The 17,729-nt window shown below is 40.5% G+C and overlaps 1 protein-coding gene across 2 annotated transcripts in view; it reads right to left on the bottom strand.

The window, feature by feature from the left end:
- Positions 1 to 5,629: 5,629 nt before the first annotated feature.
- LOC149198925 (uncharacterized) overlaps positions 5,630 to 17,729 on the bottom strand; it is a 42,054-nt gene continuing 29,954 nt past the window's right edge. For both annotated transcript variants that reach the window (XM_089402225.1, XM_089402226.1), the window contains 2 exons: positions 6,333 to 6,449; positions 5,630 to 6,211 (listed from right to left, as the gene is read on the bottom strand). In XM_089402225.1, coding sequence (XP_089258351.1) covers positions 5,951 to 6,211; positions 6,333 to 6,449 — 378 coding nt within the window. In that variant the 3' untranslated portion in view covers positions 5,630 to 5,950. The remainder of the gene's footprint in view (positions 6,212 to 6,332; positions 6,450 to 17,729) is intronic.

The raw sequence follows: 17,729 nt of genomic DNA, 5'->3' as shown, positions 1-17,729 counted from the left end.
TGTTGTCGAGGTTTACTAGGAAGTAAAAGAAATCAAAAACACAAGGCGCATAATTGCATTGAATCATATTATAAAACACAAAAGTAAACAATGAAATTTGAATAGCAAAATAGAAAATAACCTTTTAACACAGCAAGGAAAACAAAGTATACAAGAATTTTAAATGTGAATAGAACATAATATCAATAGAAGGATAACCTTAACACAAATAATGTGGGCTAAGTACCATTTTCATCAAAATCTACGACTACTCAACAAAATATATTTACAAAGGAAAAATATTTCAAACCAAGTACTTCATCAGAGATTCAGTCCCACAGACTTTGAATCCCCGGTTATCTTGATCAAATCAATTGCAATCCAAACAACATATTTAAGTACCCCCCATAGAGCCACAATCTCAGCTAGGCAATTAGTCCCACCTCCTCTGTGCCAGTAGAAGCAAAATTCGGACAAATCTTATTGGTGATTATTGGTAATTTGAATTCAATAAAGTTGTTTCCATGAATATTGGTAATTTGAAGCCAATAAAGTTGTTCGCATAAACCTCCCACAATGACAATACAATCATATAAATTAAATGGCTTATAAATGTAGATAGCCATCAAAATACTAACGTGTCATTTGTAATAATGAAAATGTGTGATGTCGAGATAGGAGTGGGAGTGGAAGTTGGAAACTGACAAACTATTTGGAAACCCTTGATTTCATATATTAGATTGTTTATGATGCAGTAAATGAATTATGGTCTCTTTTGTAGTGCAGTTGTTGTATCCTTCCAAGAGAACTACAAAGTAGACTTGCTATCTTGGCAAGCTAGTTGTATCATCCTCCACGTTTGCTCACTTGTGACCTACAACTGCCTAGATTTAGGGATGAATAGGTAGAAGTCTACTAGAAGCTCTATCATTGTTCATGAGAGGGTGTCTATGTTGACTGAAGACTTGAGGAATCATGTTAGTGTTCGCCTGATCGGCCATAGTAGGTTGTGGTTAGTTGTAGGTTGTGGTCAGTTGTTGTGGGTGTAGGTTATATTTGAAAATTTTACATATACCAAACAAAAGGTTCTAGACGATAGGAAATAGGTTCTAAAGTTACAAAGTTTTCTTGTGCATCTTTTAATGCTACTGAATTGTTTTTATTGATTTTAAGCATGTTGTATTACATTTTTATCCGGTTCAAAGTTTATGATAATTTTTTTTTTGGTAGGTAAACACCCACGGGGATTTGAACCAATGACCTATCATAAGGAATGCCTTAACAATGCACCCATTCACCATCAATCCAAAGCCCCGTGGGCAAGTTTATGATAATTTACATTTTGTGATTGATTTTAATTTATTTTTTATCAGGTGTCTATTTAGATTTAGAAATAGGCCAAACTTAGCTACGATGGTGAAATCATGATATTTCCTTGCTTATGTTCATTTTATCAACTTAATGTTAAATTATAATGCCATTGAGGGAAAACTTCATAGAAGAATTATGGCCCAATGAGACTTTTTAAAGTACATGAAGTTAAAATCAAGAGAATCTTAATGAATGCTTTAGGGGAATATTTTCTAGCTATATTCATTTATATGATTTTGAGATTTTGGGTATTTATGCTAGAATTTACAGCCTGTGTATTTTACCGTCAGTCATCTTACTCTAGGCATAACCAAATGTTGCAATGACTAATTTCCATCAACAAGTAAACAACCACTGAAGTAGAAGGTTGTTCTTCATAATCCAACAATTTTTTTGTTCTTCTTGTACTAAGAACATTAGCCTCATTCATGAAGTAGAGTCAACTAGACTAGTGGAATCTAGTAGGACCCATTGTGTGGCCTAGGGAATGAGTCGTTGGGCTCTAGGACATCGACAAGAGATCAACCTTGATATTTATATAACATTTATTTTCATAGAAATAAGATATTCTATATTTAGTGAATTTTTCAAGATGATCTTCCCAAATCTTCTATTCCTTCGATGTACCTTTGCACCTTTTGGGGCAATTGCTTGTATGTATTGTTATATTGAATAGTAAATTTATAAGAGAAAAAGTTTTGCAGAAATTTATAAACAAAAAAAAAAAGAAAACCTAACTTTCATTTTCAAATAATAAAATTCACCCTTAAGGAGAATGCCCAGGAGTAGGCATTCGCCCGCCTTGATACGATGTTAACTCACATGAAAGGGTTCCCACTATACTTGGTGCAATGCATGCACTACCACCACTTCATCGATCATGACATCAAGTCAACACAACGTTAAATGTCATTTGAATATTGTAGTTGCATAGGTAGGTACATGAAAACTCAGGAGGCGAATTTTATTAGATTGGCAAAGCTAGAAGAGAAAATTAATAGTATAGGCCACACGCTTACCATTCTAGCCAGGAGATCAGTCAACATCTCCTTCTACACAAATAAAGGTAATGACTAGCCAGCGCAGATGCCTCGAAATTCTACCCAATAGTTGTTATGACTCATTGGTTTTTTCCTTGCAACACTAGTAGCCTTTTTTGTCTTCTCATGTCGATATATGTCAAGGTCTGACATAACCAACTTGTTTTTATAAGTTTCTATTTACAAGATACTCTAGTCACATGAAGTCTTAACAATCTTGAGACTTTGAATTTATATTACTAGTCTAGTTTCCCTTCAAATAAACTAGTAGCCAAAAAAAATTGATCTTTGTAATTTTCATTTGACATAATACAAGGTACCTAAAAATTAATAATAATAATAAAATTGTTTTCATTTATATATATATATATTTATAAGCAGTCTACCTGTTTTTTATTTAAATTTTATATGGAGAAGAGATATAATGTTGTCTACATATTTTTCTGTATTTATATCTAAACAACATTATATCTCTTCTCCAAATAAAATTTAAATAAAGATTGCCTATATATATCTAATTTATATTTAAACAACATCATATCTCTTCTCCAAATATAATTTAAATAAAAACATGTAAGCTGCCTATAAATTATATCTAATATACTAAAGATTCCCAAATCTTCTTATGAGAATATCTAATATCTAATATCTTTTTATATATATATATAAACTAACCTAACATACGTATATATGAATATAGTACGTCTGTGAATATTTTCTCCATATTTTTAATTCATAGTGTTTCCACTTTGATTATAAGGATTAACAACCACACTAAAACCAAAAGCACGTGAGTTAGCACTAGTTAACAATTTAGTCATTATACTCTAACAATTAATCTTACTTGTGATAAAGTGAAACGTGACGTGGACCTAACAATTAGGGCTTAGATAAGGCCTCGGACAGGCCAAATTGGAACCTCAAAGACTCTGCATCAAAAGGCCAAAAGGAGCCTCAAAACCAATTGCAAGAAGGGCACCATAGACAACCTCAAAACTTACACGAATTAAGCCACAGAACAGACCTAATTTTGCCCTAGATGAGGGCCAAATTATTGTGCAGAGTTGCCCCAAAATAATTAGAACAGATCTGAAAAGAATGCCTTGAAGAACCATCCACCAGTCCAATGAATCACCAACATTAAAGACAAACAATAAAATCAAATTCCTTCAGATAAACTCAGCCTACTTCAACTAATTTTCGTTCTGCCCTGGCCTCGAGAAAAATAAGAGAATTGCATAAGATTGGCATGTCAAGAATGATTCTTTTAGGGGAGATCTGAGCCCACTACTTGTAGTCAACGAAGGGGCACTAAATATGGGTTGACATGACCATAAACCTGAGGTGATCAGCCTATTATATCATTAATTAAAAACAATTCATTAATTTTGTTGACTGAGCCAACCTGTCCTTCAAACTAGAAAAAAATTCACAAATAAAATTCCCTTTTAGGGGCCAACTTGGTCCTTCATTTTAGACTGGTTTCATAACGAAAATCATCATATTTGGAGTGGCCGACTTGCACAGCTCAGAACCAATATAAATTATTCAAAATTCTCCTAGATTGGAAATAGTTGATTCAGAAATTTTGCCTTGTATTATGCAGTCACAAATCTCAGCAACACAGTTATAGAGTTGGCAAGACAAGAGTGGATGCCACTGTACAATGTACAGACATGTTTCAGGAATTACTCTTCTTCATATTCCGCCATTTATCCTTCAAGTCAGTAGGTAAACGTGACTTGTCAAAAATCCCTTTCCCATGTTCCCATATGCGTTTCCACGGGATTCCATTGGTTTTGCCCATCGCAAATTTCTCCATACCTTCCTGTGTGAAAAAAAACTGCCCTCAAAATGAGCCAATGATCCACGAACATGCAATCAAAATGGTTACTAATAAAAACATGCAGAAAGAGAAAAGAAAAATTAAGTCTGCATGAAAGGAGGTCCACCTTCAAAGCCTCCTCTTCAGCCTTTGTCCAAACTAACTTATTCCTACGTGCACCAGGCAGACGACAGGTTCCTCTGCACATGACAACTAGTATAGTAAATTGTTCTAAAGCAAAAGATATTGAACGTTTTATCTTTTCATTCAATAAATCCTTAAATGATGGCTGCCAGGAATTTAGCTTCGAAACAAATCTTCAAATACAGAAAGTGATGGATTAAAATTTAAATGCTGTGGAAGAATTCAAATTCCTTGTGTTCCTAAATACCTCATTGTGGATTTCCTATTACGTAAGTGGTATTTCCCATGATCAATATTACCATCTTCAAGATCTCCACCATGCATATCATCGTCAGCTTCATTCTGTTCACATGGTAGATCATTTTCAATTCCACCAGGTCTTTTATCTCCATGAACAGAAATTCCAGAACTTTTGCTAAACGCATGTTTTCTCTTGGAACCTGAACTAAAATCACTTGTATGACTAAAAATCTCTTCAGAAGTCTTCATTTTGTTGGCACATGCTTCCCCTCCTTTTTCACATTCCTTATGATTGTTGTTCCGTGCTCGCTGTTCTTTACCTTGGACTGACTTGATATTTAGGAATGCAAGTAATCTCTTTTTGGATTCTATAGCTAAGTTGCAGGAAACGCAGGGGTAACGAAACGAAACGAAACGCATTTCCGCGTACCGTACGGCCTGGAAACGCGTTTCCGGCCGTACGGGCACGTTTCCCGAAATGGAAACGTGCCCGTACGGCCGGAAACGTGTTTCCAAGCCGTACGGGCCCCGTTTCCTCCAAAAAATCACTTGTTTTTTAATTTTTTTTTTTTTTTTTTCTAATTAGTTTGTAAATTTTTTTAGGGTTTCTAAGCTGTTCTAGAAACCATTTAATCTTAATCTTAATGTTAAAATGTTTAAGTAAATGTATCATTAATGCTTTATGATTGCACATATATATATTAATAATTTTTAAATGTTTTTAATATATATATATATATATATATATATATATATATATATTCGCGTTTCCCCGTTTCCAAAATTTGGGGAGGTCGCGTTTCGTTTCGCTTCCCCGTTTCGTGCAACTTAGTTCTATAGCGTCTTTCTTTGCTTTTTGGTAAGCTACAAGGGCTCTTTTGTAATAACAGACAAGGCAATCAAAAGTTTCACCTGGAATAGTAGATGCATCTAATTGAAAACATTTTTCATGCACAGCAATAGAACACCCACTGCAACAAGACAATACTCCGCCTTCTCTACATTTGAAACAAGTCTGTTCCTGACCATCTTTAGATGGTATCAGTAAATCCAATTCTGGTAACTCCTCTGCCTCGAGTGAATTGCGTTCCCTAGTAGTTGTGGCTTCTGAATTGCTTTCCTCCTTGGGTTCATCTGTTTCTCCTTCCAAGCAACAAACCCCATCATCTCTCCTCTCACTACAATGTGAATGACCATTAGAAGTTGACTTGGTGCCACTTGATAACTGCTGTAATTTTTCATCTCCAGAAATGTGGATTTCTAGTTTAGATCCAATATCCCGCATACCATTTCCAGTAGTTGTTTGAGAATCTTTCTGAAAATTCTGTGTTGAAGTGCATAAATAATTGTTCTAGCAACCATTTTCAGAAACACTATATGTTTTTTCAATAATGCATTCACTTCTCTTTTCAATATTAGACTGAGAGCTATCTTTTCCACCATGCTTTAACCTCTTTTCACCTTCTGAACATATAGATTTGTATGGCAAGTCTGCTTCTCTATACAATCGCTTCCGACCTCCACTATTGTTACATTCTTTTCCTGTTGGTGATGGATGTGTATAATGTAACAAAGAAGGAAAGTGTCGTCCCTTAGAGACATCATAAACCAGCTGTAAACCAATAAATTAGTATTGTAAGCCAGACTGACATGAATGTTTTACACACACAACCAGAAATATTATTCTCGAAATAATGTCAGTCATCCAATATCAAATTCATTCTGCACTTTACCTGATCAAGAACTGGTCTGTTCAGAGAAGCTTTCTTCATACGAACAAATTGATGTAAATCATACTTCAATGTTTCAATAGGATACTTCTCTAGTGTAGAAAGACAAGCGTTTTTATCCTGTGAATAACAACACAATTGCATGAAATTATAAAAAATACCATACTCAGTACCTGCAAATTTCCTCAGAATGTTAGGAAAAAAAATGAATCAAAGATAGAGCTCGCTGTAATTCATTTTTAGAATAACACGTTGAAAATGTAAAGCTGCTGATCACTTTTGGTAGTTATCACAATACCAAGGACAGACACTGATGAAATGCAAGCATACCAATGTGGGCTATGTTATCTATCTGTGGGTATCCCATTCCATCACTGTATGTTCCCTTGCAGAATGTCTCTGCCACTACTTTAAAGTTCAGACCACTGAACTACTCAACTGCTCTGTTTGCAGCTGGTACAAAAGACACAAGGTGAGCATATAATTGACTTTAGCAGAAGCAAGAATTTAATCTTGGGAGGAAAAATGGAGGTTGAGCAGGAGTATTGGAGAATTAGGGTTTTGCAGAACCTAAGGCCAGAAGAGGAGCAAGCCAATTCAAGTGCAGGATCCCATGGAAGGTCCCCCCTATCTTCTCTAAAGAAGGTACCCAGCAGTGTCGGCAAGGTGGGGGTATTAAGGGATGTGTACTAGGCGAGAAAACCACATCAAAAACTTTGGCGAACAATGGATGGTCAGAGGTGTTTAGGCAAAATGACATTTCTGACAGAAGGACAGTATCAGAATGAAAAGCACTTTATGATGTTGCTGGTGACAAGACTAAGTGTCAAGTGGAAGCAGGTGTTTCTGTCCTGTGCTATGTCCTTGTACCAACAGAGCATTATTTGCATGGTTACAAGGAAGAAGTTGGATGGCCAGAAAGTATCCCCAAAGTTTTTACTGTTCATAATTTGGTAGAGGATGGCCAAGGCAACGAGGAGTTTATTTTGAAGGAGTGTATTCAAAAAACTGAACTTCTTTCAGATCCGAACTCTGATGAGGATATTTTGGGTGTCAATAAGGAATTTAGTCTGAAGGTGGGCACTTCAGAAGTAAGAGAGGAAAAAGGTGGTGGAGATAAGGATTTAAATGGTGCGGAGACGGTTGGTAGTAGACTTGTGGTTAATTCAGGTAAGAAAGGTGAGAATGCATAAAACTGCTAAAAACAAAGACAAAACTAGCCATAGCTGAAGATGTTACGATGAACCAGGTAGTCGAGACTCGAAATGTCCAATAAAACCTTGACAGGACAATTCTATGGAAGGTATATATCTGAGAAGAACTTATCTCTCTGGCTGTAGAGGGTTTGGAAATCATCGCTAGGGTACATCCACACACTCATGAGGGATAGGTTGCCTTCCATTTCAGAATTAAAGCAAGCGCAGCAAATATTTTGATAACAAGAGGATTTTAGGGTTCCATGTCCTTAACCTTGAAGAAATGGTTTCCCTACTTTGATTCTAGGTCAAAGAGGTTTACAGCACATCATTTTTGGGTTAAATTGTTAAGCTTGGCATTAGAGCTCTGGTCAGTCAAAGTTTTATGGCTATTAGAAATAACCAGTGTTGAAAAAGTCAGAATCAGCAAAAAATCAATGAGGGTCCTAAAAACATCATTTCAGAAAAATCAACAAAAAACTTGGAAAATTTTGGAAAACAGCAGCAAATATTAAAAAATGCAAAATATATTCATTTTTTTCAGATTTTTAAACATATAAAGCAACAACAGCATCAAATAAATACATTGGCACATAAATATGTAGAAAGCACTAATATATATGATGTAGTGGATGTCAAACAAATATGATACATCAAAGGCAATAGTAAATCCTGTTAATTCCTGATAATTGTCCAATCACGAACTCAAATGTGGAGAACCAATACAAAATAGCATCACATATATAAATGTATCTCATCATCATGAGTTATATGTACAATGGCAAAACAAAAAATCTAACAGCTAGCTATCTGATGTCAGTGTCCTCTCCCCCTTTTAGAAGAAAAGATGATGGGTTGTTTGCCAAGCCTGCCCTTAGCAGTGGTGGGCCCTAGCCCTGCACCAAATGTCAAACAATGACTGATGGGTATGGAACTGTGCTCTCCTATATCTGTAGAAGCTGGTGTTGATGCTGCCATATTCTCCTCCTCCTATTTGTCATGTCCCTTCTCAAACACATTTGTAACATGGTGCTGCTACACAATTTTGCACAATTTTGGCTAAAGAAGAGAACCCATCATTTTCGACTTAGGGACTTAGAAGGCAATTTGACTTAATTTGGTTGCTAGTGGAATGTGGGGGCCACCCACATGGGAATTCGAATTGGCCCATTTGGATAGCTTGGAGGGAAAGTCGAATAGGTGGATGGAGGGGCCCATATGAGGCAAGGGAGGCCCAAGGAGTTATAAGGAAGGAGCAGCTCTCATTTTGGGATTCATTCATACATCTCGCAAACAAAATCACTTGATTGTTCACTCTGCTGTTTAGCTGAGTCAACCGGCTGTTTAGCCACGAATCTCTCAAGCAAGAGATTCAACCTCTACTTCGGGGGACCATCCGTGCCCGCTCTAGAGAAGCAATTCTACAAGGATTTCAGGAGTTTTGGGGCAATGACGTAGCACCACCAACTAGCGCAGAGCAGGAAGTGCATATTTCTGGGCAGCTAGAGAATACGTAGAGGGATATAGAGGCCAGCAAAGATCAGGTTGTTTGCTGAAGAGTTAGAGAGCTGAGATAGCAGCAATAGACCAGCATTCTTACTGAGTTTACAGCCAGCAGAGCCAGCATTCCAGCAGTTCGAATTGTTGGGCTAGGGGGCAGTGCAAAGGCCACTCAACAATTTTTCGTGGAGCTTAGGAGCAGGTGTCTTAGGCCAAGAGCTCACCCAGGAAGTCAAGGATTGCATAGCAAGGGTCAGCCCAGCACTTTGGGGTCATTTCCAAGAGGATTTATAGGTAGCTTCCAACAGATCGAATTTTACAGTTGTAGCTGAGGTTGGGCTCCAAGGGGGTCGAATTTCAGAAGTCTAAACCAGCCAAAATCATTTATGGGTTTTTGACAAGGATCCTAAATATAAATTTTCATAATTTTCTTAGCAACGGACGTGGGGTTTTAAGCCGTATCTTTGCAGCAAACACTGTAGAATTATTGGGGATTGAATAGTGCCATTGGGTTTCGATTTTGGGAAGTTCAAATTGGGCCAAACCATTTCTGGGTTTTTGTGGGTTTTCGCCAAAGAGTTTGTGGTTGAAGTTTCATCATTTTCTACACCGGAGGAGGAGTTTCTTGCAGTCCCTTTCCAAGCAGTAGTGAAATTTTTTGGGCAGCGCAGAGCATTAGAGGAGCAACCATTTCCAGCATTTGAGATCATTGTATTATCACCTGGGTTTTGTCACGCTTGCCATTGAGGCAAGCCCAAGTGAATTCCTCCATACTACTGTACTTGCTCCATTGATTAATAAAATGGCTCAGCTGGTTCTTAATTCAAGAGTTTTTATGAGCATTTGCCAATTGTTTAAAAATTTTGTGTTGTAAATCGTTTTTCCTTTGCATATCACTATTTATTTAAGTTTGGAACATTACAGTGGTATCAGAGCATGATCTTGGCCTAGCTATGGGAAATTAGCCAAAAGATCATGGAAGCTTTGGGTATGAGTGCACAGTGACGAGTGAAACTAGAGACAAACCCATGGCTCAAGGGAAATCCAATATGCAGAAATTCTGGGGTAGAATTCATTGGGACGATGAGAGGTTGGCTCAGTTGAGGAGGGTGACAGACCAAACCCATCCTCACCCTTACAACAAAAACGTTAGATGTGAGCAGGCCATGGAGGTGCAACCATCTACATCGTGTGGGGAAAGTCAACCAGATCAAGGCTCTCCTAAAAAGGAGTAGACAAGACAAAGACGGTTAGAGGGTGAGACCAGGGGGCGCTTTTTTTGGTGGAGACCTGTCTTTAGATATCAAGAGCCTAAAGAGGAGGTTGAGCATGATGCTGAGACCCCACAATTATTGAGGTATCTGGAGCCACGACAGTTCCATCAGTTTCAGGCCAACCTTTTAGCATTAAAAAGGAAGGTCGTGTTAATGCGAGAGGCGATTCTGTAGCAAAACGAGGAGTTGGAGGGTATGAGAGTGATTATTGACTCACGTTGGGGAGCAGTTGGATTCCCTGCTGGTGCAGCTAGAGTGCACATTGGAGCGTGAGAGCAACCCTCTTCGGGCATCCATAAACGGGGCTAGCAACACTGTTAGGTTACCTTGGCCCATTGGACAGAGGGAGATAGAGCTACCTAGTCAAATTGTATATATTGACCACGATAGCGAGATGAGAAGACCTGAGTTGCACAGGGTGCAACATCTGCATGTTGGGGTTGTTCTATGTGCAAGAGTTCGTGCATTCGATCCCTCTCTTGGGGTTGGGTGGCGAGAGATTCTGAGTTGGTACCCGGTGGAGTGGACTATGGAGATGGTAGTGGACCTAAGTAGAGCTCAGCAGGAGTTTCCAGGGACTGGGGATGCTAGAAGCCCCCACTGGCATTGGGATCCAGGAGGGACTACCTATCACTTCCCATGTATGTCGGTTGACTACAACCGGGATGGTGCAGTTGACCTAGCAATTGAGCATGCACATTCGCTAGGGGAGTCTCGGTCAGCACCAGTGGTCGACCAGTTTATGGACAGACTCTTTTGGTTTTCTTGGTATGGCATTTTGACACGGGATCATTGGGTGATCAACATACTTTGGCATGAGTTTGTCAAAGGAGGTGGCATTGGCAGGCCACCAGACAGTCCCTTGCATGGAGCTGGTGGCTCTTCACTTTTGTGCGGGGCACAGAGAACGCATAGAAGTGGAGCAGTGGTGGCATCATTGCTAATACATAGAGAGAATCGCTTCTCGGATCCCTCAGGGGGGATTTGGAGGGAAGATCCATTCATCAGTAGGGATAATGATGCAATGGTGGAGGTGATGATACTAATCGGATGTGGCCTAACACGTAGAGACATAGCTCTAGGCCATCATATCCAAGGATGTGTGGGAGCATCTAGCGTTGCGCAATGGTCTACAGGTGGGCATGGAGATGCATGGTGGTGTGTTGTAGTGTGTTGGACTGTGTTGCGGAGTGGGAGTGCCTCACATCGCAGTGAGTACATGCGGGGAGTGACAAGTGCAGTGACACAGGTAGGAAGTAGGACGGTACAGGATGGCATAGCTGCTGCCGAGAGTATCCAGCAGTGTACAGGGGTAGGTCGCGATGTACAGTGGCATGTCCAGGAGTATTGGGTTGATCAGTGGTATGCAGGGGCGTATGGCGCTGCACAACAAGGTCTTGGAGTGTTGCCTCCAGGGACACACGGGGACGGAGATACCAAGCATACCTTTGGGTGTAGTTCACCCAGGATTGATGGGGACACAGATGAGTGATACTTGATGGTATCCACAAGGACTCACACTCCTGACCCTCTTCTACGTCACTTACAGGAATGGGCGATTTGGTTGTTGTCCTTTGACACTCTAGGCACGAGCAGTAGGGGACGCGAAGCTCACCCAAGATATTTATATGACACTTGGTGCGATAGAGGGGAGACTTCTTGTTGGGGGCATCGAGTCGGTGTGCAAGTTGACAGCCACAGGTCGAGGGATGAGGTGATCACCGACAGGGATGGCATATCATTCATCATTGATCCTATGCCTAGGGAGCTGGTCATAGGGGAGACATGTTTCACTCTTTCCACAGGGCATGTCTGGACCATGCATGAGCAAAGGATACCGTGTGCGGCTGAGATAGTTGTCCAGTATGTATCTGAGTTCCCGACATTGTATCGACACATTCTCTAGGGGGAAGGTAGTCGAACCAGTGGCGATGGTTGGCAAGAGCAAGATGTATTCGCATACACTGAGTCGATTGCGCGTATCAGATACCCATCTATTGGTCACATTCAGGGGGTAGCTATTTGGCACACGTGGTTTCCAATGGTCATCAGTACTACACATTGGCAAGCACCGGACAATTTAGCATGCCTCGGATTAGTTCATGATGTATGAAGCATATATACGGGTGGCATGCATGGACTAGATAAGAGGGCCAAAGGGATTCCATCAGTTGTCAGGGCTATGCCACAACAGGTCTGCCTATGGGATGTCGGGATTCAGTTGATCGATAAATCACTTGTGGTGAGCGGAATTGTGGCAGAGAGTGATATAGTTCGCTCTTGGGATGACACATGGGGGTTCACAGAGGGTTTCGTCATATGGGGAGGCAGACATTCTTTATTGTTGCACAGGTTCAGAGTTAGATTTGGATGGGTAAGCCTTGGTGCCATGGAGATGCCCAGGCAAGATGTGTCTCACCTCTTTTAGTATTCCACCATTGAATTCCAAGAGAGGAGGATATTGTCTGTGCATGATGGGGAGTATGACATAGTCAGAGTAGCGCAACGTCAACATGGTGGCACCACTCTGGGACTAGCACGGAACTGGGGCGTCACAACTCTTCATAACTCAATAACCTTTAGGGATGCACCGGCTACTGCATGGGGAGATCATACAGATCTTTCATCGGGATTTAGCAAGTCATTGATGGAGCAAGGGACTTTTGGTACTTGCACCGGGCAGGATAGTGAGTGGAGTGAGTGGAGCTTCATGTTGGACAGGATGGCCTGGCATCCTGGTATTAAAGGATTCTTTCATATCAGGACAGTGCTGAGGTCAGGGACGATTCAGTGGCACATCTTGGACCCTGGCATATGTTACAGTGACAGTGGGGAGCAACAGTTAGAGAGGATGCTCGTTCAGGCATTACTTGAGGACAAGAGATTTTTTGGAGCGTTGGAAGAACTTGCCGGATGAGGATGCCACGTGGGAGGGTGAGCACATATTGGAGCACCCAACTTTGAGGTTGCTTGAGGGCAAGCAACATTTGGGAGGGGAGGACTGTCATGTCCCTTTTCAAACACATTTGTAACAAGGTGTTGCTACACGGTTTTGCACGGTTTTGGCTAATGAAGAGAACCCATCATTTTCAACTTAGGGACTTAGGAGGCAATTCGACTTAATTTGGTTGCTAGTGGAATGTGGGGGCCACCCACATGGGAATTCGAATTGGCCCATTCGAATAGCTTGAAAGGAAAGTCGAATAAGTGGATGGAGGGTCCCACATGAGGCAAGGGAGGCCCAAGGAGTTATAAGGAGGGAGCAGCTCCCATTTTGGGATTCATTCATACATCTTGCAAACAAAATCACATGATTGTTCACTTTGTTGTTTAGCTGAGTCAACCGGTTGTTTAGCCACGAATCTCTCGAGCAAGAGATTCAGCCTCTACTTCGGGGGACCATCCGTGCCCACCCTAGAGAAGCAGTTCTACAAGGATTTCAGGAGTTTTTGGGCAGTGACGTAGCACCACCAACCAACGCAGAGCAGGGAGTGTGTATTTATGGGCAGCTAGAGAATACAGAGGGAGATAGAGGCCAACAGAGATCAGATTGTTTGTCGAAGAGTTAGAGAGCTGAGATAGCAGCAATAGACCAACATTCTTGCTGAGTTTACAGCAAGCAGAGCCAACATTCCAGCAGTTTGAATTGATGGGCTAGGGGACAGTGCAGAGGCCACTCAACAGTTTTTCATGGAGCTTAGGAGCAGGTGTCTTAAGCCAAGAGCTCACCCGGGAAGTCAAGGATTGCATAGCAAGGGTCAACCCAACACTTGGGGGCATTTCCGAGAGGATTTACAGGCAGCTTCTAGCAGGTCAAATTTTGCAGTTGTAGTTGAGGTTAGGCTCCAAGGGGCTCAAATTTCAGAAGTCTAAACCAACCAAAATCATTTCTAGGTTTTTCTGGGTTTTTGACAAAGATCCTAAATATAAATTTTCTGAGCAACAGAGGTGGGGTTTTAAGCCATATCTTTGCAGCAGACAGTGTATAATTGTTGGGGATTGAATAGTCCCTTTGGGGGTCGATTTTGGGAAGTCCGAATCGGGCCAAACCATTTTTGGGTTTTTGTGGGTTTTGGCCAAGGAGTTTGTGGCTGAAGTTTCATCATTTTCTAAGCACCAGAGGAGGAGTTTCTTGCAGCCCCTTTCCAGGCAGCAGTGAAATTTTTTGGGTAGTGCAGAGCATTAGAGAAGCAGCCATTTCCAGCATTTGAGATCATTGTATTATCACCTGGGTTCTGTCACGCTTGCCATTGAAGCAAGCCTAAGTGAATTCCTCCATACTATTGTACTTGCTCCATTGATTAATAAAATGGCTCAGCTAGTTCTTAATTCTAGAGTTTTTATGAGCATTTGTCGATTGTTTAAAATTTGTGTTGTAAATCGTTTTTGCTTTGCATATCACTATTTATTTAAGTTTGGAATATTACACTATTGCTCCTCCTCTGTGTCCTCTTGTTGCCCCCGTTGTCGTACTACTATTGGTCCCTCTTCTAACCGTGCAAGTGACTCCTCCACGATGGGGAAGCTCAAACTCCACCATCCACTTAGACAATACATTAATATTGTCCAAGGAAATGGCATCCGCATCTAGTGTTTTCTCCATTTGCTTCACCCATAGTCGAAGATTGTAATCGACATACACCAAGTCATTAAGGCGTGAGGACTCCAACACGTAAGAGTGTCAAAACAAAAATTAATGAGTCCTGACTCTTGAGGGTCATAAATTACAATAAATGTAATTGCTCAGTTGAAATTCAAAGTTATAACATGTTGCACTTATTTGAGTGTATTTTCTCAAAGACACTCCAATTGCGCTCACACCTCGAACTGCTACAAGTCTTATTGAGGATTATGATGGTGAATTTCTGTAAATTTGGTACCCTTGAACCATAGCTTCAAAACCAAACATCTACGACAAAATAAAGAAAATTTAACATAATTAAACTTTCAAATAAAAAATAATTGAATTCAAAAAAATCTAGAATTCTAAATTAGTAAATTCTAAAGCCATGACTTGTCACTTACGTGGCATGAAGGTGGTCCTTTCACGAATCAATGTTTTAAAACTCCGACTCGGGTTCGGAAACGGCCGAGGGTCGGCTCCGATTCCGACTCTAACTCATTATCGACTTGGCCACTTTGATTTCAATGACTCGGTCGTTGTAAAACATACATCAAATATTAAATTTTTTTATGAAAAAACATAATTTTAAAGATTTTCATTCATGTTTCCAAACACAAAGCATTAGAATATCGAGAGAAGACAACATATGATCAAAGTAGGCTCATGAATATATCCATTCTATCAAAATGGTACCCAGTGCAATGTCTAATGCATACATGATATAGAGATCAAAACAAAAACACATAACCAAGGAGGCTCTAAATGGCCTCTACAACAAAAGTAAACAGTAAAACATCACTAGTCACCAATACTACTGGCTACTGCTAGAGAAGCTAACATCATCTAGCTCAGACTTTGAATCAGTGTTAGATAGGGAAACCCATGGCTCCTCCTCATCACCATCTCCAACTACAATTGTAGAAGTAGTAGCACTAGCAGGCGCAACAGCTGCACGCTGAGATAAACGAGATATGTGCTTCTGTCGTGGCTGAGTAGAGGAAGTGTTTGCAACTGGAGGACTTCGAATTATGCCTGGTACAAGTAGATCTGCATTCAACTAAACATTATGTTCAACAGCAACTTCAGCTAATGTCTTTGTCTATAAATCCAAATCAATACCAAAATCCTCATCAGAATCAAACTTTGTTGGATGACACTCCATTACCCAATCTGATGTTGGATCAATATCTTCCAACACAATGGGATCTGTATCAGGTCTTTTGTTCAGCAATTGGTTGTGTCTTAGTCGAAGATTGTATTGGACATAGACTAGATCATTTAACCGCTTTTGTTCCAAACGGTTTCTCTTCTTCATGTGAATCCTCTCAAAGATGGACCAATTGCACTCACACCCAGTAGCACTGCAAGTTTGACTCAAAATACAGATTGCAAACTTCTGCAATTGAGGACAATGTCTACCAAATGCCTCCCACCATTGTGCTACAAAAATCATAGTTGTGTAATGAGTTAGCTCAACAAATTATATCCAACTTTCAAATTACAAACAATTTAACAAAATAAGGATTTGAAAATTGAAATTGTTTGTTTACTTGGCTCATCTGCTTCCCTTGCAATCCTTGCTAGGTTCTTGTCAAAGGTACCTATGGCTCTGCTGAAACAAGTGATCTGTCGATGTATCTCCCGTTGATCACTCTCCTTAGCAATCATGCAATCAATACATTCAATCAAACCATCTCTAACCTCCCCAGTCAAAGCATCTGCCTCTAGAGCTTTATAATGATACCTTGGGTTCAGAAAAAACCCAGTTGCATGTATAGGGCGATGGAGTTGATTTTTCCATCTTTCATCAATGATTGCCCAAATGGGCCCATACTTAGCCACTCTATCATTGTTAAAATTGGCAACTAGGGCCAAACTCCATGTGGGTCATCTTATTTATGGCAGCTGATATTTTTCTTGGATCCCTCTCATCGAGAGGTGTAGGATTGATCTAAAGATCATCTGATTCCGATAAGTATTCATGGAGATATGAATTTATTTGTGTTATGGGACAATTCGTCAAGGTCGGCCAGCGACCAAAAAAACCCCACTTGTGCTCAACGTTTTAGTATAAATAGAGGTGCCTTGAAAGTCATTTGGACACACATCCTCTTGGTGATCTCTTCCTCTCCACTTGTCTTTGGGTTTTGGTGGGAGGAGAGATCTAAAGAGGATACGCTGCCATAGAGGATGCCCTAGATCCTAACGCTATCATGGAGGAGATTTTAACGCAGTGAAGGAAGCCTACATAACGCAGCAAGGAGAGATCTAATTGCTGGTCTAAAAGAGAAACCATACGCTGCCCTATACACAGCTCTATTGGAGAGCCCTATGCTTCCCTGTACACAGCTCTATTGGAAAGCCCTACGCTGCCCTATACACAACTCTATGGAGAACCCTATGCTGCCTTATACATAGCTCTAGGAGAGCCCTACGCTGCCCTATACAAAGCTCTATTGGAGAGCCCTATGCTGCCCTATACACAGCGCTATTGGAGAGCCCTACGTTTCCCTATACACAGCTCTATGGAGAGCCCTACGGTGCCCTATACGTAGCTCTGTGAAGAGCCCTACGCTGCCCTATACGCAGCCCTATGGAGAAGCTCTATGCTGCCCTAATTGCAGTCCTCCAGGTGATATAAACCAAGACTATTCAAGCATGCCCCAGTTACAGCCCTAGAGGAGAAGGTCTGAAAGAGGCTTGTATGACATGGAGAAGAGTGTTGAAGGATATACATTGAAGTCTGTCCAGCAACGCAGCAAATGTTAGGACTATGTTGATAATAGTACAATGACTTGGACGAAGA

Source organism: Pinus tabuliformis, chromosome 2_1, assembly GCF_031772625.1.
Source record: "Pinus tabuliformis cultivar Carrire ecotype Pingquan chromosome 2_1, CPIR1, whole genome shotgun sequence".
In the NCBI taxonomy this organism is placed as follows: Eukaryota; Viridiplantae; Streptophyta; class Pinopsida; order Pinales; family Pinaceae; genus Pinus; species Pinus tabuliformis.
The sequence above is the reverse complement of the archived record's forward strand: the minus strand, read 5'-3'. Positions and strand labels throughout refer to the sequence as shown.